Source organism: Ursus arctos, unplaced genomic scaffold (genome assembly GCF_023065955.2).
Source record: "Ursus arctos isolate Adak ecotype North America unplaced genomic scaffold, UrsArc2.0 scaffold_24, whole genome shotgun sequence".
In the NCBI taxonomy this organism is placed as follows: domain Eukaryota; kingdom Metazoa; phylum Chordata; class Mammalia; order Carnivora; family Ursidae; genus Ursus; species Ursus arctos.
This window is the reverse complement of record NW_026622919.1, coordinates 20096293-20123951: the sequence shown is the minus strand read 5'-3', so window position 1 is coordinate 20123951 and position 27659 is coordinate 20096293. Positions and strand designations below refer to the sequence as shown.

The 27659-nt window shown below is 55.1% G+C and overlaps 3 protein-coding genes across 3 annotated transcripts; all 3 read right to left on the bottom strand.

The window, feature by feature from the left end:
• Positions 1-3160: 3160 nt before the first annotated feature.
• KRT32 (keratin 32) lies at positions 3161-9540 on the bottom strand. Its single transcript, XM_026512860.4, has 7 exons — positions 9014-9540; positions 8259-8341; positions 7961-8117; positions 6533-6694; positions 6330-6455; positions 5401-5621; positions 3161-3502 (listed from the first exon to the last, which is right to left on the bottom strand). Exons 1-7 carry the CDS (start codon positions 9476-9478, stop codon positions 3373-3375), a joined length of 1344 nt encoding a protein of 447 aa, XP_026368645.1. The 5' UTR covers positions 9479-9540; the 3' UTR covers positions 3161-3372.
• A 5220-nt stretch (positions 9541-14760) lies between these two features.
• On the bottom strand, positions 14761-19346 carry KRT35 (keratin 35). Its single transcript, XM_026512859.4, is given in 8 exon segments — positions 14761-15272; positions 15275-15333; positions 15614-15834; positions 16323-16448; positions 16741-16902; positions 17522-17678; positions 17873-17955; positions 18809-19346. Coding segments are annotated over 8 exon segments (1434 nt in total). The 5' UTR covers positions 19280-19346; the 3' UTR covers positions 14761-15117.
• A 3835-nt stretch (positions 19347-23181) lies between these two features.
• On the bottom strand, positions 23182-27226 carry KRT36 (keratin 36). Its single transcript, XM_026512277.4, has 7 exons — positions 26442-27226; positions 25668-25750; positions 25234-25390; positions 24550-24711; positions 24318-24443; positions 23923-24143; positions 23182-23524 (listed from the first exon to the last, which is right to left on the bottom strand). The coding sequence occupies exons 1-7, from the start codon at positions 26889-26891 to the stop codon at positions 23329-23331; spliced, it is 1395 nt and encodes a 464-aa protein (XP_026368062.2). The 5' UTR covers positions 26892-27226; the 3' UTR covers positions 23182-23328.
• Between the last annotated feature and the right edge of the window lie 433 nt (positions 27227-27659).

Here is a 27659-nt window from a genome sequence, read left to right as displayed (position 1 = left end):
TCTGGCCGCAGCCCGAAGTCTGTGCTCTTACTGAGCCACGTGCTCCAAGGACAGGAGATTCTGAGTTTGGTGGTTCCCAGTTATTTTTTAAAGGGGAGCTCTAGGGGCGCCTGGGTGGCACAGCGGTTAAGCGTCTGCCTTCGGCTCAGGGCGTGATCCCGGCGTTCTGGGATTGAGCCCCACATCAGGCTCCTCTGCTATGAGCCTGCTTCTTCCTCTCCCACTCCCCCTGTTTGTGTTCCCTCCCTCGCTGGCTGTCTCTGTCAACTAAATAAATAAAATCTTTAAAAAAAAAATAAATAAAATAAAGGGGAGCTCTATAGTCCCAGGATGGAGTTTCAGCATCTCAGAGAAAATGCCTCTGTCCTTAAGGACATGAAAGGAGGAGAAAGGAAAAAAATTTATTAGCCTGAAATAATAATAAACCTTGGTGCTTGGAGAAATCATAAAGGGCTCAGAGAGACCCGCTAGACTTCAATTCCCACCTGTTGGTTGTACGTCCAGATGTACATCTTCCAATTCTCTGGGCCTTAGGCTCCCCATCTGTAAATGCAAGAGGCCGGGCCAGATCATCTGGGAGGCTCCTTATGATTCTGACAGTTTAGGACAGTGCCGGCAAATAGAACTTTCTGGAATAATGGAAATATTCTACGTATCATACGTATCCAGTATGGTACCCCTAGCTGACAGTTTAGGACAGTGCTGGTGAATAGAACTTTCTGGAATAATGGAAATATTCTACATATCATACATATCCAGTATGGTACCCCTAGCTGACAGTTTAGGACAGTGCCGGCAAATAGAAATTTTTGGAATAATGGAAATATTCTACGTATCATACATATCCAGTATGGTACCCCTAGCTGACAGTTTAGGACAGTGCTGGTGAATAGAACTTTCTGGAATAATGGAAATATTCTACATATCATACATATCTAGTGTGGTACCCCTAGCCTCATGTAGGTGTGGAGCACTTGACGTGTGGGTTGTACAAATGAGGAACAGAATTTTCCATTTTATTTAATTAAAAATTCAATAGCCCCTGTAGTTTGTGGCTACCATATTGGACAGAACAGGCCTAGGATTTTAGAACCAAAGACGTGGTTCTGTTCAGTCTATTGTGTTTATCAAGCTAAGCACATTCTAGGCAAATTTACCCAGGGATTGAAATCAAGATGGACCGCTGGTTGGTACTCAGTTATGAGAATAGCCAGTTGGCCAGAGGCTCCTCTCCCTTGTCATTGGATCCAGCTCGCCCAAATGTTGCCCTCACCCCCACACTCCAGAGCCGCAGCTGGCTAAGCAGGGTGTTTGTGTCTCCGGCCAGGCTCACGGCCCTGCCCGCCAGGCCTGCATGCAGGCTCATGTTCCGAGAGCCCCAGGCAGCTTCAGGAGCCAATCAGCCTCTCGTCATTTCTTGGCAAGTCCAGAGGGCAGATCTTAAATAGAAACATCACCTCAGCTCATTAAGGAAGAACAGTGTGTTTGGAGGTTGGCGTTCAGAAAGGTGTGCGAGATTCCCACTTCTGGCGCTCTCCTCTTCCTCTGCCAAGTCAGGTCCTTGACCGAGCCTCTCACAGTGACCTTCCCACTGTCACAGCCTGAGTTGAGGTCCCCTTAGCTCCTTCCACACACTCGTATCGGCTTTCCCCCTGTCCCTCAGCCATCCTTTTGACACTCCTTGGTGAAACTTTCTAAAATATCACTCCGGCCATGTCGTCCTGGGGCTCAGAACCTGCAGCAGCCCTCCCACTGCCTTCAGGATGGTGCCCGGGCTCTTTGTGGGGTACCCGAGCCCATCCCCCGCCCCCGGTCTCATACCTTCCTGCCACATGAGCTCTATTCCCACCAGGCTTCCACAGGGAGACCTGCTGCTCCCGCCCCTCAAGGCCTCTTGAGCATGATTCTGCCTCCGTGCAGGCCCCACACCCAGCTGCCTCTCCTTTGCTCCGTAGACATTCAGGCCCATCTCAAATGCCACCTTCCTGCTCTCCCCACGCTAGTACTTTCTCCCAGGCTTTGCTAGCGCGTGCTCTTCCTAGGTGCGAACGTGGCCATCTAGCCGAGTGGTTCGAATAAATGCTTCAGTGGACGCAGCTGGACCCGGGTTCGAATCTTTACCCTTGCATGTAACTTTGGGCAACTGGATAACCCATCCTCTGCTCCTTGGTTTCTCTTTTCTAAAATGGACACGATACCTCCCTTGCACGGTGGTTGTGCAAGCTGCTGCAGGCTGGTTGGTGGAACGGGCTCAGCGCAGTGCAGGTACATCGTAAGTGCTCAGTACGTGGTAGTCATGGTTATTGATACTATTATTATGATTATTATTATGTGGCCCTTACTGAGGAAGGGTGGGGCCTTACGCACACTGGCCTCAGCCCCCTCTCCAATCCCAGGCATCTGGACAGTGCGGGTCACTTGCATTCTTTGTCGCCCCTGCACCCAGCTGTAGTTTGCAAATATGAGGACGCCGAATTATGAATTGCTTGAGTCTCCCTGGGGCCGAACAGCCTATACTGAGTCCTGGGTCCACCTCTTACTAGTTGGGTGACCTCGGGCAGGTTTCTTAACCTCTCCGGGTCTCCGTTTCCTCATTTACAAAGAGAAAATAATGGTACCTTTCTCACAGATTGTCGCAAGGTGTAAATGGGGGACTAACAAAATGTCTGGAGGGACCACCCGGGGGTTAGCCGGGGCCCGAACACCGAATCTGCACACAGGAGGCCATTAGTGAAGTTTCTTTGAACGAATGAATGAATGATCCCATTGTACCAGCTGGAACGAGGTGGAGGGGTGGGGTTATGACGGTATTATTCTCAATTAGCAGTAGTTTGGCCTAGGTTTCTGGCATAATTATCTCCCTTTTCTCTTTATTCTTTTATTACTTGGCTCTGGACCGATTGCCTGGTTTTAACTAGTTTATGGCATGTGGGTCTTTCTAGTGAGTGCCTCCCAAGCCTCTGCGGAAGCAGACGGGGCATAAAAATACAGAATTTAGCCGCATTCCTCTTGAGCCCCGCTGAGTAGAACGGGCTGGTGGACACAGCAGCAAAGGGACAAATAGAGAAGGACGCGTTTGCAGGGCCGCTGGATGAGGCTTTATTTACCAGTTCCAAGAAGACGCTCTTTAGGCAGAACAGACAACCCGAAACACCACCAAGAGAGCAACTGGCAGACAGAAGGGAGAGGCAGCTTCTAAGAAGTGGGGGCTAGGGCGCCCCCTGCAGGTCAGAGCTGTTGCACACAGCCCACCTCCCAGCGCCGCCGCTGGAGGGCTTCCTCGCTGGCCCCTGAACCGCGGTCAGACTCCGCCTGAGGAGGCTCCGGCCTCCCAGCTCGGGTCTCTCCAGGATCCAGCGACGCTGAGCGACTTCAGTAGCGGCCCGGAGGGCAGGGCACGCAAGGCACGCAGACGGTGCGGGGCACACAGATGGTGCGGGGCATGCTGGGGGAGGGTGCACAAGGGGGACAGGAGGGAGTGGAGCATGGGTTGCTGGGCAACCTGCGGGAAAAAGGCAGGTGGGGCGGGTTTAGAAAACAGTCCAACTCAGCGACACGCACCATGGTTCTGCCCCCCAGCTGCCTCTCAGATTCACCCACTTCTCACCTCCACTCAGCCTCCCTTGTCCCACCTCCGTCATCTTCGCCTGTATGACCCCAGCGGCCTCCTCACAGGTCTCCCCAACCCCACTCTTGCCCCTCCTCACCACTATCAAGTTCGAGGGCAGGGCGATATCCACAGACACAAATAGAAGCATGCCCCTCCCTGCCTAAAACCTTCGGTGACTCCACGGGGGCCATGATGAAGAGCAGCTCCCTTCAACTCAACCATCACATCCTCCTTGAAGCCCTCCCTGATCTCTCTGTATCAAGGCCCCCAGGGGTACCCTGTGCCTCCTCCCAGAGTGACTCGTGATTATTCTGTTACGGTCCGTCTCCCCATTGAACAGTGAGGTCAGCAGCCACATACGTCTGAGCGCCCTGCAAACCTGGCCAGGGGCAGGCATGTCATAAGAAGGTGTTGTATAAAACGAACTAGGTAATTCAAACGGAAGGAACACACGGCAAAAGGAGGAAGGATGATCTCAGAGCCTGACAGGTGTGGGCTCATTACCAGAAACAACACACTGGACGGTAGATGGGAGCCAAATAGCCCAGAAACTGGACAGGTGCCCAGGGACCACATCCAGCCTCAAATATGTTTCGCATGGCCGACACTGCCCTTTTTTTTAAATTTGTTGAAAATACTTAAAAATCAGAAGAATTTAATAATTAAAAGACATCCAGATTCCCACCTTCTCTTGAACGAGCAGAAGACCCACCAATACTGGATCTGCAACTCACAGCAGAAAGGGCCCCGAGGGGGGCAGTGCCCTCATTGGACTAGGCATAGCTCTCTGGTCCTCCACAGTCCCACAGTGACCCGTGTCACTCCTGCCTGCTCCTTGAAAAGCATTTGACTTTGCAACTCTTGGCCCAGAGGGCGAGACCGAATGACAGGAGAGCAAGGCCGAATGCGGAATAAGAAAATGCCTGCAACAGCAATCAGCCCACCAGGTGTCCACGGTCCCGAGGTGTCCTGCACCCAGGGGACCACCAGGCCCTTGCTGAGCCTACCTGCACTGCTCAGCTTCCGGCCCTCCCCACTGCTTACCAGACCATGGCCAGGGCCTCCTGAACACGCTCCGCGCCTGGACCCCCTCCCTCTACTCTGTCCTCCCCTCGGCCCTCTGTGCCGTCTTCCTGCAAAGCAGCTTTGAGCTTTCACGGCCTCAGTCAAGAAACATTTACTGAGCATTTACTAGGAGTCAGGTGCAAGAGATAAAAATAATTTAGAATGTCTCTGAGTTCTAGGTGTTAACCATCTCACTGGGGAGATAGATAGTTGAGCAAATTCTATCATTTCCTCCTCCTCAAAAAAAAAAAAAAAAATTAAGGCCTCTCAATTTCCTATGGAATAAGGTCCTCCCTCCCCAGCATGGCCTTCATGGTTCTCCGGGAAGGGGCCCCACCGAACTTTCCTGTCCTCCTTCCCGCCACAGCTCAATCACATTAAGCTACCCATGTGTTCTCCCAAGTGCAGAAAACCTTTCCCCCAAGTATGATCTCCAGTCGCTTGTCTGTCTCCCTAAACAGATGGAAACGACCTGAGAACAGAGGCCTTGTCACCATCCCCACATCCCCCGCGGCGCCCCGCACCTGGGAAGCCCTTGGAAGGAGTTTGCTGACCCAGAAAGGAACACAACGGTGGGCCAGTTTTGGGACTTTCTTTGGATTGTACCAGCTTCCCAACTGCTTCTTAGTCATGAAAGGCTCTAGCTCATGGGTAGGCCCAGGTGCTTCCCATAGCTTCCTCCAACCCTTGCCCACACCCATACAGCCTCAGCCGGGCCCACTCACTTGCAGTCCTCGCTCTCCAGCAGGCCCCGGTACGTGTTGATCTCGCACTCCAGCCGGGCCCGCACGTCCAGCAGCACCTGGTACTCCTGGTTCTGCCGCTCCAGGTCGCTCCGGATCTCGGCCAGCTGGGACTCCACGTTGCCGATCAGGCACTGCATCTGGGACAGCTGGGTGCCGTAGCGCCCCTCGGTCTCCGCCAGGGTGGATTCCAGGGAGTCCCTCTAAAGCAAAGGGAAAGACAAAATAGCTGAGACGTAGATCTGTTTTCCTGGTTCAGAAATAACCAAGAAGAACCAACTCTCTCTTTGGGGTTGGGAATGACCCCTCCCCATCTAAGTCACTGTGGAAACTAACCCCAAAAAGGCTGAGTGACTTATTCAAACTTAAGCAGCTGGTAGGTAACAAGACTAGAATGTGAACCCAGGTCCATGTGATCCTCAATCCCTTATTCCTTCTTCGGCCTCAGCCTGGCTTTACACGTTGGGTCTGAGGTTCACCACGCTCATCCCCTATGGCCTTATTTAGCTCTGTGGTCTTCAGCCCCACATTAAAGTTACCTGGGGGCTTTTAGAAAATCCCGGTGCCCGGACCCCACCTCCAGAGACTCTGATCTCACTCATCCAGAGAGGAACCCGAGCATAGGAAGTGTTATAACCCAACAGGCAGCAGATGGGTTTGGAAGGACAGACCAAACAGAGAACAAGCCTTCCTGGGGAGCTGTGCTCTACAGTGTCTACCTGCCCCGTGTCACATGGGAGACATGCCCCTTTGAGCTCTGTGCTGGGTCTGGGGACAAACTCCCTCTAGGAGACAGCAGCTGGGCAAACAGCCGTGGTGGCTGAATCTGGGCCTCCTCCTCCCTCCTGGCTGCCTGCTCCTGAGCCCAATGCCACCTGGGATCCAGAGACCGCCCAGCAGGCAGTACCCACCAGGCTGTGCTGGGCCTGCAGCTCGATCTCCAGTGTGTTGACCGTGCGTCTCAGATCAATAATGTCCGACTGGTAGCTCTGAAGCTGCTCGGAGCTCGTGGCCACCTGCTGATTAAGCTCCTGCATCTGCAGTGGGGGAGAGAGAAGGGCCAGGAGTACCTCCTGGGACATGAGGGAGGCCAGCCCCCCGACAAGAGGCCCACCTGCGTGTTGAACCATTCCTCCACGTCCCTGAGGTTGCTTTCCACCACAGTCTCATACTGACACCTCATCTCCTCCAGCAGCCTGTTCAGGTCCACGGGGGGTGCAGCGTCTACTTCAATGTTAAGACGGTCCCCCAGCTGGCATCGGAGGGCACTGACTTCCTGAAAAGGCACAAGCATGAAGTCACACAGTCACCACCCCAGGGAGACATAAAATGATGGAACAAAAGATGTTAAGATGTCTACGTTAGAGGGGCCCTTTGAGGATTGCAGTCCACTCTACAGCATCCCCCATAGTCTTCCAGCTCCGGCTGGACGCCCCCTAACTGCAGAAGCACCCCATCGCACTTCCTGTCACTTTGGCAGAAGCCGAGAGCAATGCAGGGATTTGTTTGATCTTGGGCTGGAAAGGGAAACCCACACTCCCGTATTCCCAGCCACCCTCCCAGCCCGTGTTCGTCTGGGGTGGAGGGCAGCAGGAGCCTGGCTTTACTTGGTTCAAGGCCTGGGTGCGAGCAGGCACTCCCCAGGCTGGGCTGCCAAGGAGAGAAAGTGGTGTTGGAGGCTGCCCGGCGTGTGCGATAATGCCTCATTAGTGGCCGTTTGGTGCGGTTCCCAGCTCTCTGATTTCAGTAAGGTGAGTCAGCCACCCTAGGGCACTCAGCGAGTACGGGGTGACTGTTACTTTACGTTTAAGCCTAAGGAAACCCAGCCAGGATTCAGAGGCACTTGCTCTTTCAAATCCCAAGTCAAGAGGTTGAGAGTCAACTCTGAAAAGGAGGGGGGAGACACTAGAGCTCCGGAGGGCTTTGCAGCACACGGGTGCCCAGGGTGGGGGAATTTCCCTCTAAGGACCTGTAGGAGATGAGGGGGGAAATCAGAAAATAAAGGGTTGACCTGTGGCTTTTAGATCAAGTATATTATATGCAAATAGGAGAGCCAATGAAGAACAGGGTGGGGACAGAAAAAAGAAAACCACTGTACTTGACCCTCCCTTGGAAGAGATGGGGGTCACCCCCAGCAGCCGAGCCTGACAGAGATGGACATGCCATTGCGTGCGAGTTCTGGAACACAACCCCCTCAGGCCTCGCGCACCACTCCACCCCCAGAATGTGGCTCGCATGAGAAAAACGCGTGCAGTCGCCGCAAGCATCTGGCTGTCCCACGAGACCACGCTGCAGAAGAGAAGGTTGCCCGGCTCTCTGAGCACGGACCAAGTGATGGTTCATACCCACGGCCTCATTTAAAGCTCACAGCAGCCTGTGCAATAGCGCCTCTCCATTTTACAGATGAGAAGGCTTGGACAGGTTCAGTAAATTGGGCAAGTCCCAGAAACATGACATGGCACCCCTGGGAATTTCCACCCAAAACCTCACATTCTTCCCACCCGGCTTCCTAGGGCCACGTGAACTTGACTCTAGGGCTCACCTGCTCGTGGTTCTTCTTGAGGCACAGCAGCTCCTCCTTCAGGGACTCCACCTGAGCCTCCAGGTCAGCCTTGCACAGGGTCAGCTCATCCAGGATCCGGCGCAGGCCGCTGGTGTCGGCCTCCACCAGCTGCCGCATGGCCAGCTCCGTCTCGTACCTGGGCAAGGGCAGGGTCAGCCACTGAGGCTGGAAGCCCTGGAGCTGCTGGCACTTCTCCAGCCCTCTCTGAAACTAATGGAAAGCTGCCCCCAACGACGTGCAGGGAGAGGGGACGCCCCCGTCCCCCCGTCAAACTCACTTGGTCCTGAAGTCGTCTGCAGCCAGCTTGGCGTTATCGATGTGCACGACTATCCTGGCGTTCTCTGCCTTGGTGCACAGAACCTGGGGGCCAAGGCACGAGAGGGGGGTAATCCAGGATGAGAAAAAGGAAGAAGAACCCAAATGAGAAGCCAGTAGCCTATGGGACTCAACAGCCTGGGAGCCATCCTTGCAGAAGCCCCCCTTCCCTGGAGCCCTGGGGAGTATTTGGTGAACTGCTAATCCTTGGAGAACATGGGGTTTATTTTTTAAGCACTAGGTCTTCATAAATCCAAATGCCTCATTTTAGTTGCAGTGAACAATGTGGAAGGAAAGAATCTCATTAAGTCTGAAGTCATTCATGAGACAGACGGCCCCTTAACAAGCACTAACATTTAGTGAAAACTTCCCATGTACCAGAGGCTGTGTTACACACTCTACCTGCGTCGACTCAAGGAACCCTCTTGACAGCCCCACCAGGTGAGAACTCTACTATCCCCATTTTACAGATGAGGAAACTGAGATCTAGGGAAAGGAAGGGCCCTCCCGAGGTCATGCAGCGGTAGAACGGAGACTAGATCCCAGACTTCTTCCATGTTAAGGGCTCTAACTGAACGCTCAAATTATGAGATAATCCTATGCCCTCAGGAAGCCTCTTTCCCCTGAATGTGGCTTAATAAATTAACGAGATTCAAATCTGGAACGCTAGCTCTTCTGGTTGCCTTCCCAGCGCGTCTGTTCACTGCTGGCCCTCACCTTCTGCTGGAGCTCCTCAATGGTCCTGAAATAAGACTGGTAGTCAGGACACATGGTGGCCGCTTGAGACTGGCAGGCCTCTTGGATCTTGCTCTCCAGCTGCGCGTTCTCACGCTCCAGCTGGCGCACCTTCTGCAGGTAGCTGGCCAGGCGGTCGTTCAGGACCTGCATGGTCTCTTTCTCGCTGCCATTGAAGGAGCCCTCGCAGTACCAGCTGCAGGTGCCCACGGAGCTAGAGATGCCACTGGTTGGTCGGCAGCTGCTGGGCCAGCAGGAGCTGGACAGGTAGGTCTTGGAGAGGCAGCTGGCGGGCCGGTAGGTGCTGGGCAGGCAGACAGAAGGCACGCATGTCATGGGCTGGCAGACATAACCCAGGCACAGCTCAGGCCGGCAGCTCATGCTGCTGGAACAGACAGAGGAGGGCCGTGGGCAGCTCTTGATGGAAGTCGAACAGTTGGATGTCATGTCGGGGAGGTCCCTTCTCCTCAGCCGCGGCCAACTGGATTGCCAGTGTCTACAGACCCCAACCCGCTTGGGCCTTTTTATACCCTGCAATGAGGGGGTTCGTGCTAGAAAGTCATCATGGGGTGGTGTTGATGTTGATACCCAGCCCCAGAGGAAGCTGCTAATTAATTTATAATTTGGTTTCCAATAAGGAGTTCCTTTCCTCATAAAAGAGACCAAGCTAGTCATTTGGCTAAAGCAGGACACTGGCCTCCTGTCATTGACCACCAGGGGAGAGCTTCAGGACACATCTTCAAAGGATCAGCTCTGTGCCTGGGCCCTCATTACCAGGGCGGGGCTGCCAGGAGACCACAGTACCTGGCCCTGTGCCGACGATGGCCTTGCCCCCTGCACCCCCACCCCCACTCGGGCCCTGAGACAGGCCGTAGACCTGTGGGACAGCAGCTGTTCCTTTTAATGAGAGCATTCGCTGTGGAAAGAGGTCAGCCCCCCAAGGAGGAAGTGTGTGGGTGCCCGAAGCTGCAGGGATAGTGGCAGTGGTATAAATCCAGGGAGATAGGAAACAGAACCTTGGAGGCTTCTAAACCTGTATCATCTTCCTACCTGGGGGAAGAAGTGATGTCAGAGGAGAGAACAAACTCAAGACACAGACAGAAAGCCCAAGAATCAGGGGCATCTTTTCAGCTGGACGCTAGTAAAAAAGAGAGATGTCAGGACCCCACCCTCGGAAAGGAGGTCAGTCTCAGGCAGACGCTCTATCTTGACCCTCTCCGGATCCTACATCACTGCTCCACATACAGGGATGTCGAGGGCTCGAGGATTGTTGAAAGGACAGGGGTGGACAGGCTGCAACAGGCTGTATTTTCACTTTCTGCCATGCAGGACTCACTTCGGGAAGCAGTGGGAATCAGCTCCCTTGAGAAGCGACCCTCTGCAGCCCTGGGATGAGCTAAGCCAGGGGACTGGAGCGATGTCTCCAATTACAGAAGCCTCGGGCATCGCTTAAGAAAGCAACAGGCATGGGGTGCCCGGGTGGCTCAAGTGGTTGAGCACCTGACTCTTGATTTCGGCTCAGGTCACGATCTCAGGGTCTTGGGATCAAGCCCCAAGTTGGACTCCACCCTGGGCATGGAGCCTGCTTGGGATTCTCTCTCTCTCCCTCTGCCCTCACTCCCTCTCTCAAAAAAAAAAAAAAAAAAAAAAAAAAGCAACAGGCAAGACCAGTGGTCTTCAGTCCTGCCTATAATACCCGTGGGCTCACATATCACATGTTTAACGTGGGGTTAGAGAGCCATTTTTTTACTCACTAATCTTCTTAAAATAATATTGGAGTGTAAATACTTATCTTATTTTTTCCATCTATTTCTAGAAGTGTTGGCAGAGGGCTAAGGAGGGGGAAATGCCACACAGCCCGGTTCCCTGAAATTTGTTGCACCAAACATAAATTCCAGTTCTTTTGTCTGGATTAACAATTTAGAGAAGATAGTGGCATCAGATGGAAGGAGGTTATCATGGCGATAACACCTGGTTGGAATGAGACTCGTCAGACCAGCCTATAAAATATTAACCAGCATTTATTGAATCTATGCAAGTACTGGGCACCATGCTGGGTGCTTGGCATTAATTGGCCCACTTAATCCTCACCCAAAAAACTGTAAAATAATTATTATTGTAATAAGGTGTAGCAGTGGTTCTCAAAGTGTGGCCTCCAGACCGGCATCACTCAGGAACGTTTAGAAATGCAAATTCCTCACGCCCACCCCAGACCAGCTGAGTCAGAAACTCTAAGGGTGGCGCCCAGCCATCTGACTTAAATGAGTTCTCCGGGCGGGCTTGAAAATCACTAAGGTGTAGAAGCATCTGTATCTTAATACCTGCCACCAGAATTCCTCTTGCAGAAAGAACTTTTTTTTTTTAAGATTTTATTTATTTATTTGTCAGAGAAAGAGAGAGTGTGCACACAAGCAGGGGGAGCAGCAGGCAGAGGGAGAAGCAGGCTCCCTGCCGAGCAAGGAGCCCGATGCAGGACTCGATCCCAGGCCCCTGGGATCATGACCTGAACTGAAGGCAGACACCTAACCGCCTGAGTCACCCAGGTGCCCCAGAGCTGTCTTTACTTGAATAAATACATTAAGTTCTTGGGGTAGAAGACGGGACCCTAACTGCCTGGATGTTGGCTGGCAAGACATTATAGGGAGAAAGGAGAAAGGAATTGGAAGTTCCCAGGACAATCATGGAAGTAAGGGGTGAAGGGGAGAGGGTTGCAGAAGCGAGGAGGATAGACACCAGGAAGGAGCTGATGGGCCGTGCTGTGGAGTGTGGTCCCACCCCACGGTGTCCGCGAGACCTTCAGCAAAATCCACCAAATTCAAACTCTTGGCATGAGCACTGAGTTCACATGACAGAGGAAGGACTGGGTCTCATGTCAGAGTGGGTCTGAAGGAAGGGGACAGGGACAGGTGGGTCCAGGGCAGGAGCGTCGCAGCCGGTTCTCAAACCCAGTTCTGTCTGAGTCCAAAGCCTAGCCACTGTACCCCAACGCCTCTGAGGCCAAAGCCAACTACGGGGCAAAGAAGTATATTTGAAAAAGGGAGAGAAGGGAAAGTCACTCGGAGAAGGGCAAGGAAATGGGAGCAAACGAGGAAGAAACACCAGTGAGAGCTGGCATCTATGTCCAGAGTGGAGGGTCCGTTTAAACAAGGATCAGTAGGGGGCCCCTGGATGGCTCAGCTGGTTAAGCATCTGACTTTGGCTCAGGTCATGATCCCAAGGTCCTGGGATGGAGCCCCACATCAAGGTCCCTGCTCAGTGGGGAGCCTTCTTCTCCCTCTCCCTCTGCCGCTCCCCCTGCTCATGCTCTCCCTTTCTCTCAAATAAATAAAATCCTTTAAAAAAAAATAAACAAAGGTAGGTAGGACGCACATGGGGGCCTGACCCCACACTGTCTCCTTCCCTCTGTTCTTTGAAAAACCAGATTGACCCAGACAAAAAGACTTATCAAAGCCGAATTTAGGTAGTTCTACCATCCAAAAAGCCCGTTTGCCACCTGCCCATAATGTCGTGTCATCAAACATAAGCAGAAAGATCACCAGATATTTGAGAGAAGTTTCCAACATCGCAGACAGAGACGCAACGAAACAAGCAAACAAAACAGTGAAGAGGAAACTAGGGGAAAAGGAAACAACGTGGAATCTAGAACAATCTATCAACACATTTATACGTGTGTGTGTTTTAGTGACCTCAGAGTTAAGAACAGCAGTTGTGAAACAAGAGCTGGATGTTATAAAAGAGGAACAGAGAACAAAACAAAACAAAACAAAAAAAACCTCTCTGAAATTAAACATATGATAACTGAAATTTAAAGTACAGCTCAGATGCTTGAAATTAAAGGAGAGAAAAAAGCCAGAGCTGCGGGATAATCGAAAGCACCGGTCAGGGATCTGCTAGCACTGAGGGTGACGTCAGAGCTGCCGGAGTCCCCAGCTCCGTGCCAGAAGGCCCTCCCCCCAACGAAGGAGCTGCACGCGGGAATCATTGGGGTGCTTTTTAAAACCCCAACAGCAGGCCATATCCCAGACCAACTAAGTCGGGTTTGCTGGGGGTCAGACCAGTGACCTGACTGCCCTCTAGGTCATTCCACTATGCAGCCAAGGTTGAGAATCTCTGACTTAATGGAAACAGCATTATACTCAAAGAGCTCAAGCGGACGACGTAAATAATAAGAGGCAGGGCTCTGCAGGATCTGGTTCGCTGCATCCTGGAGGGAAGGAGGATGGGTTTGGAAGGGGTTTGGACCACAAAGGATGTCATAAAGAAGAAGTGTGGCTGATGGGACGTGGCGTTAACTGGAGCCATGTGCTCAAGGGAGCAGCCTTGCGCGGTTTGCGGACTGCGCCCGACTTTCCTCCGAGTCAGAAACAATAGTAAGCCGCAGAACGGCATCTCTGCTTTGGCTGCTAGGCGTTGCTGCCTGGAAGGAAAGCTCAGGAATGAAACTCTGGGCAGGGAAAGGGCAGACGCCCAGCCTCAGAGCAATCCAGGCCTCCAGCTAGGGTAGATGGTCAATAATACGGAGCCATTTTCAAAGGCCCAGCATATGTTCGGGAGGCAGTATGGACCTCGGAGTGTGTTTAGTGTCCTGGCCTGTTTTACTGATGAGGAAACTGAGATTCAGCAAGGGGCCACCCCCTGCTAAAGTTCCCACGGGCAGTAAGTGCTGGGGATGGGATTTGAACCCAGGTGGGTCTGACTCCATGTTTGGAGCCCGTCTTCATCACACTACTAACGCCACGGCCCCTTCAGCAGGCCTCCTCCTCCCACTGAGGCAGGGAGTGGGTGCCCTTCCTTTCCCACCACAAGGCCTCCCTCTGACAAGGGTTGGTCCTGCTCCTGGCAGCTGACACACTGTCTCGCCCAGGGAGGCACTGGACGGACTTTCGTTGAATGAAGTGATCATGAGACCGTCATCCCCTTCGGGTGGCTGAGCCTCCACCAAACCAACCAAGGTGTTCCAGGAAGACCAAAGCCGAGGCCGTGGAGGATGCCTGGAGCAAGGGGGCTGGGAGACACCAAAGCCCCAGGTTCTCCTTTGTGGGGGGTCAGGAAGCGGACGACTCTAAAGTCGAATCAGGGTGAATGATACCAGGCCCTCTTAAGAGGGGGGTGAGGGTCTCAGGACCCTTGGTCACCTGTCTTTCCACAGTCCAATCTCCGCCTTGTGTGCTTTGGGCCAAAATGCTGGGAGCTCCCACTTCCCTGGGGAAATGCCCTGGTACCGAAAGGCACTGCGTGCAGCATCAGAGGCCAAAGGCACACAGAACACGAGGAGTCTCCATGGACAAGAATCTCTGAGTTGTGTGTGGTCACAATGGCAGTCTCACTGTCGCACCTGCGGGGGTGCGGGTTTTGGGGGATCTGCCGAGCTGGAGGGCTGTGTGAAAGTATCGCGGTGGGAGGAGTGAAATGAAAATACCCTGGTGTGGGATGTCACGAGAACCACAGGCATGAAATGAATAGCAGCCTAAAATGCTTCACTTTGTACTGGCCTCGGCTTTATCCGCCCTCCTCTGGGATCCCAGGGTGGCCATGTAGACTAAGGAGGGAAGTAGGAGAGGTTTGGTCATATGGGTCACCACATGGGAATCTTGGAGAAGTGTCTTCATCACGAAAGCTGAGCCGCTGAGCCAAAAGCCCTACTGGAGGCCCTTAGTCACCCCAAACAGAGCCACAGGGATCCCGTCATCCCCCGGGTCACACGCGGTCAAACATCCCTATCCATCTGCCCAGGAGTCACCCCTCTCCCCCCAGCAGAGACGCACAACAGGGACACCAGAACAGTGCCATTAGGCATCAAGAGCCAAAGCTAGTGCACTTTATTATTCTGCCCACAGAAGCCCTCTACTGCATTCCAGAACCCACTAAAACAGCACCCAGAAGGAAATCCTGACCCAGGAGGCAGCCTGAGAACAGAGAGCCTGGCCGGCACCCATTGAAATGATGAGGAGTTGAGGCTTTCAGGGGTGGCCAGCCTTAGTGACAGGCTTGGAGAGACTTAGAGGGGTATATGTGCAGGGAGCCCTCTCAGAGCCAGGCCCTGGCGCCCCGGGCTCTGCACAGAGAGAGGGGATTGGGCTTTAGGGTTAGGGTTCAATAGAGGCCAAGTCCAGGTCCTGCAGACAATGGCCTGGGCTTTCTGAGCCAGTCATGCTCAGAACCGGCCCCCCGGGCAGGGCACACAGATAGGGCGGGGGCTGCAGGTGGTGCGGACCGCACCGGGACCGCAGGAAACCGCAGGAAGGCAGGGGAGGCACGACTTGGCGGGCGAGTGGTCAGGGGCACACGGGTTACAGGGCAGCCTAAGAAAAAGGGAAAGTTCAGATTACCGTGATTTTCCAATTGCTGTTTGCAGTAACTCAGAGCACCTTAAAAGTCACCCAGTCCTGCCCCCTTGTCTTACCAATGGGAAAACAGAGGCCCAAAAAGGACTTGCTGGGGTCGCGTGATGAATTTGTAATAAGCCCAGAACTCAAACCCAGGGCTCCTGACTCTAAATGCTGGGCTCTTCCCAGGCACCATGCGGTCTCCCCAGAATTTTGCAGACTATCGGGAAGACAAGGGAGCATCAGTGACACTCACTTGCCCTCCTCGCTCTCCAGCAGGCCCCGGTACGTGTTGATCTCGCACTCCAGCCGGGCCCGCACGTCCAGCAGCACCTGGTACTCCTGGTTCTGCCGCTCCAGGTCGCTCCTGATCTCGGCCAGCTGGGACTCCACGTTGCCGATCAGGCACTGCATCTGGGCCAGCTGGGAGCCGTAGCGCCCCTCGGTCTCCGCCAGGGTGGATTCCAAAGCATCTCTCTGGGGGGCGAAAGACAAAGACGGGAAGTCAGAGAAGATGCCCTGAGCCATCTGGGTCTCAGTGAGTCCTCAGAATCTGAGAACAGAAGCTCAGAGAATCACTGTGAACCAGGATGAACCACAATTGGACCTCTCATTTGAGACAGCCATTTAGCCCCTGCAGCCTCCCTGATCTAGAGAGTATCTCCCCTATTAATGATATCTCTGAGGAAGTGATAATTACTCAGGTAATTACTCAAAAGGAGTCTCCTTACACAAGTCCAGGAGCTGCTGCCGGAACATGTCGGTTGCTATAGGTCTCCTGTCTTTCACCACTAGGATGTTTGGGAATGGGGGCTGGGACCTCATTCTACCCTACGCAGAAAATCCCTGGTGCTCAAGAACTTGAACCCCTGGAGCCTGCCTGTGTGGTCAGAGCATGGAGGCCCAGGGGTTCATGTGCTGCGGGGTTTGGTCCCCCAGCAGGCCTGCTCAGGCCTCGGGCTCACCATGCTCTGCTGGGCCTGCAGCTCGATCTCCAGGGCGTTGACCGTGCGTCTCAGCTCTATGATCTCCGCCTGGCAGGTCTGCAGCTGCTCCGAGCTGGACACCACCTGCTGGTTCAGCTCCTCCGTCTGAAACATACACACACAGGACCTGGTCAGGAACGTCAGGATTCAGCTTCAGAGGTCTACAGAGGCTTCACAGAATCATGAGCCAAGAAGGACCTTCCAGGACACCCAGTCCAATGCATTCATTTCATCCTTGAGGACATCATTGTTTAGAGGACAGCAACCTGCCCAAGGTGCACAGCAAGGTCAAAACAGAGCTGAGGCTCAAACTCAGTTTCCTGATTCGGAGCCCCAAGGTCAATTCTGTCTGACCCACCCTGTGTTTCTGTTGCACTGACTCTTTCCGGGTACCTACCTGAGTGTTGAACCATTCTTCAGCATCCCTGCGGTTATTCTCCACCAGGGTCTCATACTGGCACCTCATCTCATCCAGGACACGGTTCAGGTCAACAGGCGGGGCAGCGTCCACCTCAACATTGAGCCGGTCACCAAGCTGGCAGCGCAGCGAGTTGACTTCCTGTGGCACAGTAAAGGGTCAGCACGAACTGTCCCGGCTGGCTGCCTCCCTCCCCTCCTCCCCTATGCCCACCTGCTCCCCCATGCCCACCTTCTTCCCCATGCTCACCTTCTTCCCCATGCCCACCTGCTCCCCCATGTCCACTCTCTTCCCCATGCTCACCTTCTTCCCTATATCCACCCGTTCCCCCATGCTCACCTTCTTCCGCATGCTCACCTCCTTCCCCATGCTCACCTGCTCCCCCATGCCCACCTTCTTCCCCATGCTCACCTTCTTTCCCATGCCCACCTGCTCCCCTATGTCCACTCTCTTCCCCATGCTCACCTTCTTCCCTATATCCACCCGTTCCCCCATGCTCACCTTCTTCCCCATGCTCACCTCCTTCCCCATGCTCACCTGCTCCCCCATGCTCACCTTCTTCCCCATGCCCACCTGCTCCTCCATGTCCACCTTCTTCCCCATGCTCACCTTCTTTCCCATATCCACCTGTTCCCCCATGCTCACCTTCTTCCCCATTCTCACCTTCTTCCTCATGCTCACCTCCTTCCCCATGTTCACCTCCTTCCCCATATTTGCCTCCTTCCCATGCTCACCTGCTCACCTCCTCCCCTGTGCTCACCTCCTCATGGTTCTTCTTGAGGCACAGCAGCTCCTCCTTCAGGGACTCCACCTGGGCCTCCAGGTCGGACTTGCACAGGGTCAGATCATCCAGGATCCTACGCAGGCCGTTCATGTCCGACTCCACCAGCTGCCGCATGGACAGCTCTGTCTCGTACCTGGCAGGAGCATAACAGGATGCCTGAAGCTCCATTTCCTTTTTGTGTCCAAGTCACATCCCACCCCAGGCTGTCCTGGTTCTGTGTGTCCCACCTTAATGCCTCAGTGACTTAGTGCAGCCAAAACCCTGCGTCCTGGCATCACCAACGTCCACTCTACCAGCCCCCATCCAAGAAGCAAGCAAGACACTCACTTGGTTCTGAAGTCGTCGGCGGCCAGCTTGGCGTTGTCGATCTGCACCACCAGCCTGGCGTTCTCTGCCTTGGTGCACAGGGTCTGGGGAAATAAAGAAATGACATCTGTGAAATGTGGGACTATCTGCTGGCTGGAGCTCCCCAAAGCCGGTGAGGGCCACCTCCAGAGGGAGGGAGTCAGCCGTCCCTGGATTCCTGGCTTCTGAGGCTCTGTGAAGGCTTACAGGCATGCAGTAGGGATCAGACAAAGAAGCTCCTACAGCCCTTCCCAGTGCAGTGCCCCTGGGACCCATAACCTGGCACAGACTGGGGGAGATGTGGAAATGCTACAGCAAAGACTGGCATGGTGGCCAACTCTATCTTCCTATCTCCCAGGCCACTGGGGGCTCAAGGCAGGTCATGAACAACAGCGTACTCTGTGATTCCTTGGTCACAAATGGTCCCTCCCAGGAGCCAGCAAGTACCCTCAGGGGATCTGGGCTGGGCAAGAAGGAAATTCCTGATGGGCTTTTCCTTCCCTGAGTTCTTTATAGAAAACCTGATCTGCACCAAACAAATCAAGTCCAATCCCCTCACCTTAAAAAAAAAATGAAGACAGTAAAACTCATAGAGATAGACCATGCCAGCAAAGGCTACACAGCCAATTAGTTCATAGAGCCTATGTCCAAGCTCCGGCTCCCCCAGCTGCCGGCTGGACCACCTAGAATAAGTCATTCAACCAGCCTGAGCTTCGGTGCTCTCATCTGTAGAATGGGCTAATGACACCTCCCTCATCCCATGACTAGGAGGAGCAGATGAGGCCACAGATGTGAACACGCCCTGTGACCTCTGCAGTGCCCATGGGAGCAGGGCTACCAGCCCAGGTGTTCTAGCTTCCAGACCAGCGCTCGTGGCATCAGACTCCTGGGCAGCCAGAGACGCTCTGAACCTCCTACCTTCTTCTGGAGCTCCTCGATGGTCCGGAAGTAGGACTGGTAGTCGGGGCACAGGTAGGGCACCTGCTGCTGGCACCACTCCCGGATGCGGCTCTCCAGGCTGGCGTTCTCCTGCTCCAGCTGGCGCACCTTCTCCAGGTAGCTGGCCAGACGGTCGTTCAGGGACTGCATGGTCTCCTTCTCGCTGCCAGTGAGGATGCCCTCCCCAAACCAGCCCCCACCCAGGCTGTAGCTGGTGGCAAAGCCTCCAGATGGGAGGCAGAGAGCAGGGAGGCAGCTGGCCGTCCTGCAGCTGCTCCTGCCCAGCCCGACGGAGCACGCAGAGAAACTCCGGGACCCGCGGGAGAGGCTCGGGAGCTTGCAAGAGCTGCTGGAGTACATCGCGGACACACGAGTAGAGCCCCTGCCAGCCCCTCCCAGGCCCTTGAGAGACGCCGAAGAGAAGCTGGTCTTGAGGCACTTGGAAGCCATGGCCTCGGCAGCCCAGACACAAGTGATAGGTCCTCGAGGCCAGGTGCCCCCCGATTCGGAGAAGCAGCTCTTCACCCCCGGTTTATATCTCTGCTCCAGTGGGCGTTGGCCTTTACAAAGGGTTTTCTCCTCATTAAAGTTAATACCACTTTCTATAAGAACCCCTCATTACCCTGTTATTTAGCTTCCCATGAACATTTCCCGGCCTCGTAAAACGGGAGCCCCGTTGAACTGACGGCTATGTCGAGACGTCTCCTCCGCCCCATGTTGCCGAGAAGACCAAGTATCCGTCAGTTCTTCAAAGGGGCCTGTCATCCAAGCCCAGACCTCAGCCTCCGCTTTAGGAGGTGTGGGAACCCACAGCCATGGTCTTGACTTTCTCTAGCATTATCTCCTTTTATGGGCCCAGGGGAGTAGAGGAGGCCTCTGGGTTGGTCCCTGGGCGATGAAAGAGCAAGCCTGGTTGCTGCAGGAAGCAGAGACCTCATGCCCAAGGAGACACAGAAGGTTCTAGAATGGTCCTGAAAATAAGGCCACAGGGACCAGCTATCCCAGTTTCCACAGGACTGTTCTGGTTTTTGTGCCGAAAGCCCCCTAATCCTGGGAACCCCTCCGTCCCACACAAAATGGGAAAGCTGGTCGCCCCACACAGAGCAGAGCCCTGGTGGACAGACTCCCCCCTACTCCCTCCCTCACCAGGAAATCTGGCTGGTTGTGTAGCCCCAACATCAGCCAAAACGACTAGAGGTCGGCTAACTGAGCACCTGCCCGTGGTGACACATACCATGTGTAGGAAGATACGTCTCCCCTGGCCCTGGTTGAGAAGTGGAGTGGCCTTCCCTGCCAGCTGCCCCGGGGGCTGAGGCGGAGCCCGGGGGCACAATCACAGGCCTCCTCAGAAGACACGGTGTGAAATTCGAGTTTCATCTCTGCTACAGGAGTTATCCGGGCTGATGTCCAGAAAGCTTGACAAGGGTGGGTTATTTTTCCAGAAAACCCAATGTGCCAAGCGAGTGAGGCCGGGGAGAGGGGCCAAGAGCTGAGCCAGAGGGCAGGTGGCACTGCACATGGGGCCTCGTCAGGTGGAGCCCCGTGTGACTTGCCTTCCAGCCTGCCCTCGGTTTAGGGTCCTGCTTACTCTTTTAGGGACAGGTTTTACCTTCCTGTCAGGAGAACGGCTGTGAGCTGAGCGCCAGCAGCCTTCCCGGTGCTCGGCATGGTCTCACTTCACCCTCATGTTGCCCTGTGAGCCCGGGCTTGTCACCCCACCTCAGAGCTGAGGAAACATCTAGAACAGCAACTGCTCATGGTGAGTGCACAGGAACGGCAACCACTATGGTTACCAGTCCCCACGTGGGCGGAGTCTTGCTGTACTCCAGGTGACGGTGCTAAGCAGCTGTCACCGGGGAGTGTAGATGGACTCTGAGCACCTGGGCCACCATCGCCCAGGCCAGGTGCCTGTGTTTGAGGGCCCTCAGCTCTAGAACTCTCATGAGTCACCGTGCCCTTCCCACACCCAGGAGCCTGGTGTGACCGGCACCCGCCCAACACAGAGCCAGGGCCCATTGGCTGTCTCACCTTCTCCTCCCTGGAAATCCATGCTCCAGTGCAAAGGACACAGCTGAGCTGAGAGCCGAGATGAGCCTCCTTTGGTGTTCATGGCTCCCATCCCTGTGAGCACGGGGCTCCACCCAAGCCCTGCTAAGTCACAGCGTCCCGTGCTCTGGGCTCAATGAGGGCTACCCTGGATCCACAGGACCCGGAAAAGCCACAGCAGCCAGGGCCTGGGAAGCCTCATGCTGTTTATACAGCCCTGGGGGTCACATGGGTTCCTAGGCAGGGCTCCACACCTGTGCTACCCAGAACGGGTTTGTCTCCCCGACACAGCCCAGTTAATGACAAGGCTCATGGTACCAGCCATCAGTCACGAAGTGCTTAGGACGGCCAGGCCCCGTGCCGAGCTGTCTCCAGGCATTCTCTCACTCACTGCTCACAACAATCTCCTGAGACTAGCATTGCCAACAGCCCCATTTAGCAGATGAGTAGACTGAGGCTTGGAATGTTTCTGGAGCCTACCCCTGCTCCAGCTCTGCTTTGCCCTCCTGGCTCTGAACTTTCCCTCCAGGACCTGTGCACTCTGCTGAGATGGGGTCTGCACTGTCCCCCGAACATGCCGTGGGTCCTCTTGGCCGTGCTGTAAAATATCCTTTGCCCTCCTCCTTCCTGCTGTGCCCATCCTTCAAGGCCCCCATAAATTCCAGACTCCCCGAAATCCCCAGCTCTCAATGATCTCTCCCTATCCTCAGGACCCGAGAGCCTGGCCCACACCCACACCTGCCATGCCTGTGCCGGGTGCCAGCGTGGGCAGTCATCTCCCCCACTAGGCCGTCAGCTTCTGGAGGTCAGGGCCTGTGATCCCACATTGGGTCCAGCTGCTTCCCCGGCACCCCCACTTCTCCCTAGACATGCCCCTGCGTTAGCACTGGGTTTTTTGTGCATGGGGTGTTCAGTCCACATCTGTTGACTAATTGATCTGAGTGTGTGTCAGTGAGCCAGAGAGCAGCTCAGCAAAATATAAACAAGATCAGAACCACCTCGAAAGAAAGGATTATGTTCACTCTGGGGAAATTTGATAAAATGTAATGTTTTATATCATCTCTCTCTTACTGTCAAGAAAAGAGCAATGACATGGGCGTCAAAAGGCTTGTGAGGGCGTCCTAAGCCTGCCACTCACTGCGCCAGTGTGGGCCTGGCCCCCAGCAGTGCTAAGTTCTTGTCTGCTCAGCAGTGAGTGATTCAAGCCGAACTCAGTGAAGGGTGGGTGCGAGGTTGAGAAGAGGGGGGCTTCCTTAACCAGGCCAGAATGGGGAGAGGCGGGCCTCAGGCCCCAGAGCAGGAGTGTGGAGCACAGAGAGAAGCAGGGCAGGGCAGGGCTGGCCCCCTGACTCTGTCCAGCAGGGAGTAATGATTCAGGTTGGGGGGCAGGGGGGAGACACTGCGTGCTGGGAAGAGCACTGGCGTCGGAGTCAGAATGGCCAGACAATGGCCTCTTCTCTGCCGCTCACTGCTGTGTGGCCTGCAGAAAGCTGCGGTCCTCTCTGGGCCTGTGTTCTCCACTGAAGAATAAATCAGGGGGACAAAGAAGGCATGGGGCCCTCAGACTTCTCACAGGCCATGCTTCTCTGTTCGGAGGGGTGTCCGGGGCCCGGCACTGATAGGCTGGACGCCCAGAAGGTCATGACTCAGCCAGTAGAATTCGGGGCACTCTGACCTCGGCCCCACAGTGAGCTTCCCTCTCCCTGCTCCATGTCTGACCCCCCCACACGCCGTTGTCCCTGCCACCCTTCACTTCAGCCCTGTACCCGGCGCTGGGGACAGGGAGTCACCTAGCCTCCTGCCTTCATCGCCCAGATAGCCTCCCTGAGGTGGTCTGCCCAGGCTGGTTGGTCCTGGAAACCCCTCTCCTCAACTGTCACCGGTGTCAGGCCTGGGGGTGAGCCAGCAGGGTGGTGGAATTGGACAAAGGAGGCGAAGCTGAAGGGAAGGGGAGAGAACCCCCAGATCCAGGCAGGGCAACTGAGGAAGGCTGGCTCGGGAGCCTTTGCCCCTTGTGGGGCCGCCCCAGGTAGGTAGCTATGGACAGGGCCAAGCCTGTGGGTAATGGCCATGCCCATCTGTCCTTGTGGGCCAGGCCCTGAGGTATCCCCATTTTTAAATATTTTAATCATCCTATCACTTCCTACCACTCAGACCCAGAGAAGACAGACCTGAAACCAAAACCCAAAACTTTACTGTGACCCTTGATCAAATATCCCCATTAACTAACCTCATGAGAATAGACAGAGTCAAGTTTGCAATGCCAAGAGAACACACTTTATTGGATATATTTCAGGGGAACCTAGTTTTGCATAGCATAAAAGCAGTTAAGTCCAGAAACTCAATATAAGAAGTATTTTGGTAGAAAAAAATCTGCTGAGCGGGGAGCCCCTCTAGGGAGTGGCGGGTTGTCTAGAGCCGGGAGCCATAGGCGTGTCCTTCCAGTGGGCTGGCTAGAGCGGGCAGGCCTGCAGGTGCTCCCTGGAGGAAATGACTTTCCCATCTCTGATCTCCTCCGTGATGGTGCGGATCTGGGTGCTGATCTGGGGAGCCGGGCCACAGGGTGCAGCTGGAGTACAGGGCCCAGTCGAGACGTAAGGTCCCCTAATAGACGGCTTGCATTCTGTGGCACAAGGGTGGGCAGGCAGCCTAAGGAAATGAAATCAGATCAGAGTGCATTTGGCACCAGGGCATGGGACTGAGACTCCCGTTAAATGGATTTAGGGGATAGAGTGATTATAGTGGGTGACAACAACGAATGGCTTCAGTGCCTCTGAAACCCCCAAGGGCTGCAGGGAGGAAGACGAGGAAGCCCCAGTCAAGCACGATGGTTGGAGAAGAGCTGTAGGGATGGGCTGGAGTGGGGGGGCATCTTGTCCCCCGGTGATGGCTGGGACGAGAGGGGATCTCTAGAGAATGGCTTTGGATCGATCCTTGTCATCTGCGCGATCACCTCTGCAAGGACTGACACCCCCTCCGAGGCCCCGAGAGCTGGTCCAGGGAGCCCTGCCCCCACACCTGGCTCCCCGGGGCCCACAGCCACTCACTTGCAGTCCTCGCCCTCCAGCAGGCGGCGGTAAGTGGCGATCTCTGACTCCAGCCGGGCCTTGACGTCCAGCAGCACCTGGTACTCCTGGTTCTGCCGCTCCAGGTCACACCTGATCTCGGCCAGCTGGGACTCCACGTTGCCGATCAGGCACTGCATCTGGGCCAGCTGGGAGCCGTAGCGTGCCTCGGTCTCCGCCAGGGTGGATTCCAGGGAATTCCTCTGGAAGGGGAAAGAGGAAGAGCTGCTCGTGGGAAGGAGTCCCACCCAGAGTCCCGTAGCCCTAGGTATCTGTGTTTCCCGCGTGATCACGCCCCAGGATAAGCCCCCTGCCGAGGCCGGTGGATCAGGGCTTGCCAGGGGCTGTGGCCGGTCCCTCGGGCAGAGGCCACTCACCATGCTGTGCTGGGCCTGCAGCTCGATCTCCAGGGCATTGACCGTGCGTCTCAGCTCAATGATCTCCGCCTGGCAGGTCTGCAGCTGCTCCGAGCTGGACACCACCTGCTGGTTCAGCTCCTCGGTCTGAAACACAAGAGGGCCCAGAGCACGGTCAGACGGAGCGAAGCTCCTTCTTTCAAGGAGAACCCCTGCCCCAGGAGCCTGTGGTCCCGAGCAGCCCCAGCCCCACCTGGGTTTTGAACCAGGCCTCCACGTCTCTACGGTTATTCTCCACCAGGGCCTCATACTGGCATCTCATGTCATCCAGAATCTTGTTGAGATCCACCGGGGGGGCGGCGTCCACCTCCACATTCAGTCGGTCCCCGAGCTGGCAACGGGGTGCGTTGACTTCCTGCAGAGAGGAGGCGCGATGGCGTAAGGTTGTGGAAAGGATGCCGGATTGAGGGTTCGGTGGCTGGGTTCAAATCCTCCTCCCTCGGGGGCTGGCTGTGTAACCTCAGACAGGATCTTAACTTCTCTGAGCCTCGGTCCCTCTCATGGACATGCACCTACCTCCTCTGGGGATTCAGGGGGGTAAAAGGAGATGATGCAAACGTCAGAATAGAATACATGTGATCGGACACTAGCGTCCCGAGGGAGATTTAGTGTCATGGGCAGGAGTGTGGGATCTGTGTGACCTTAGGCAAGTGACTTCACTTCTCTGTGCCTCATTTTTCTCATCTGTAAAATGGGACGATTGTGAGGATGAAACGAAGTGAGAACAAAATGCAAAGTGTTTCAGATAGCTCCTGGCATACAGTACGCCATCAGCAAATGTTCCTGTGGGAGCCGTGGTCTCGCCGTTGTGCGCAAGGGCCACCAGGGGGTCCCTGCTGATGGGAAACACTGGGAGATTGCATGGCACCAGCCTCACCTCCTCGTGGTTCCTCTTGAGGCACAGCAGCTCCTCCTTCAGGGACTCCACCTGGGCCTCCAGGTCGGCCTTGCACAGGGTCAGCTCGTCCAGGATCCGGCGCAGGCCGTTGATGTCTGACTCCACCAGCTGCCGCAAGCCCAGCTCCGTCTCGTACCTGCACACACACAGCCCTGCTGAGTCGGCAGGGCAGGAGCCGGGCACCAGCAGGGGGCAGGGAAGGAGCCGGGCACCGGCTGCCCTCCATCGGCTGCAGGGGCTGATTTGGGGTCAGCAGCATGGTGAGCCTTTCCTCAGACCCAGACGGGATCCAGGGCCTGTGCTGTATTCCCACTTATGGTTCCATCTGGCCTTCCTCCCAGCTCACCAGCTCCCAAGGCCAGGGAGAGAGGCGAGGGCAAGCACAGCAGAACTTCCCCGATGAGGCCACTCACTTGGTCCGGAAGTCATCAGCAGCAAGCTTGGCATTGTCAATTTGCAGGACTAGCCTGGCATTCTCAGCCTTGGTCAGCAGGATCTGAGGAACAAGGGGCATCCCATGAGCTAGGAAAGGCCCAGCAGTGAGGGGGTGGCTGGGCGGGGATCACCCAACTCATAGAGGCCATGCTTCCAAGTACCCCCAGTACCCTCAGCACCCCCGGCCCTGAGTCCTGAGCCCTGGTGTGGAGGGAGCATCAGTCCAGGAGGGGCATGCCTAGAAGTAGGCCCCAAAGGGGCACAGTGGGACGCCTCAGGGTAAGGTGGAAAGAACCAGGCAACCTGGATTCAGATTCTGCATCTAACACTCAGAGGCTGTGCAATATTGGGCAAGGAGCTGAACCTCCCTGGTATTTAACTTCTGTATCTGCTAAATGGGTCCAGTAATACCCATCTCTCCAAGATGAGGAATAAATAGTCCAATGGCTACAAAGCGTCAGGCGTGGCACCTGCATCCAGCAGGGGCTGAATATACATTATGGCCCTTCCTGTAGCCGAGATGGCGAGGGGAGGGGCGGGATGGCTGGTACAGTTATACACAAGCGAAAGACTCACACAGAGATCTGGGCCCCCCAGGAAACCAGGACCCCAGACAGAAGAGCTGTCCCTGGACAGAGAATTCCCCAAGAGCTACCGTCGGTGGCTAGTCCCTTGGGTTGTGACAACCCCCCCCCCCCCACACACACACACCCAGGGCCGGGGATGCTGGAGAGGGGCCAGGTCCCCGTTACCTTCTGCTGGAGCTCCTCGATGGTCTTGAAATAGGACTGGTAGTCTGGACAGATGTACGGGATCTGAGACTCGCACCACTCCCGGATGCGGCTCTCCAGCTCCGCGTTCTCGCGCTCCAGCTGGCGCACCTTCTCCAGGTAGCTGGCCAGGCGGTCGTTCAGGAACTGCATGGTCTCCTTCTCGCTGCCATTGAAGGAGCCCTCGCAGAACCAGCCCCCACTCCCGACAAAGCCAGAAGGGTGGCACCCAGCGGACAGGTAGGAGCCGGGGAAGCAGCTCCCAAAGGTGGACAGGCCCAGCCTGACGGAGGAGGCAGACCCAGCAAGACTGGGCACCCTGCAGGAGCCCACGGAGCGGACGGAGGATACCCGAGAGAGTCCACCTGCCAGGCCGCACAGGCCCTTGACAGACCCAGAGGAGAAGACAGGGGAGCAGAGCTGGGTGGCCATGATCCTAGCAGAAGCAGGCTGCGGTTGAGCAAGGAGCTCAGGTTCTAGGCTCTCAAGGCCCCTCCGGAGTATTTATATACACTCTCCATGGGGTGTTGGCCTGTTACACTTGGGAAAGCCTATTCCTCTTCCAGAAAGCTAATCTCATTAGAATGTGATTTTTGCTACCCATCCAGAATTTCTTACCTTATAAAAAAAATTTTTTTTTAATTTTGTTTGCTAAGTCAGGACTCTTGTCTGTTGTCATTTCCTGGCAGAATATGAATTTTATTGCCTCTTCAAAGTCTTTGCACCAGATCCCATAAATCGGGAGTGGCCTCGCAAATGACATCTAGTTCCTGCTGTCTCTGCTGTGCCCTCCCCTGAGCATCCTGCTCTCCCCACTTGTCACCCCCATCCCCCTCCCCAGCGCTCACAGGTGCTCACGGACACCTGGGCCCCTGGGATGGTTAAAAGGGAGCTACAATTCATGTCCATCCCAGCAGTCCCGGGAGGTGGCCGATCTGTCTCCATTTCACCGACCTGGAAACAGAGATGCCGAAAGGCTAAAAACGAGCTTGCTCAAGGTGAAACAGCAGTGAGTGACAGAGACTGGAACTGAGACCAGGGCTCTCAGACCCCAAATCCTACACTCTTGCCCCTCCGCTTCTCTCAGACAACCAAGGGCAAGTTCAGACACCCAGAATTTAGGGACCAGAGACCTAGGTCCAAATGGTGGCTCTGTGGATAATCTGCCCTGTGACGTGAGTATAGGTCACTCTCTGGCAT

Bases quoted from the DNA above. Each gene is read 5' to 3' on its own strand.
- KRT32 (XM_026512860.4), bottom strand. From the start codon at position 9,478: ATGACATCCAACTGTTCGACTTCCATCAAGAGCTGCCCACGGCCCTCC. The intron at 6,695-7,960 runs GTGAGCCCTAGA...GTGCCTTTTCAG, and splicing joins TCAAGAAGAACCACGAGCAG to GAAGTCAGTGCCCTCCGATG. The intron at 6,456-6,532 runs GTGGGCCTCTTG...CCCCCACTGCAG, and splicing joins AGGAATGGTTCAACACGCAG to ATGCAGGAGCTTAATCAGCA.
- KRT36 (XM_026512277.4), bottom strand. From the start codon at position 26,891: ATGGCCACCCAGCTCTGCTCCCCTGTCTTCTCCTCTGGGTCTGTCAAG. The intron at 25,751-26,441 runs GTAACGGGGACC...CTTGTTCCTCAG, and splicing joins TCGAGGAGCTCCAGCAGAAG to ATCCTGCTGACCAAGGCTGA. The intron at 24,712-25,233 runs GTGAGGCTGGTG...TCCTCTCTGCAG, and splicing joins TCAAGAGGAACCACGAGGAG to GAAGTCAACGCACCCCGTTG.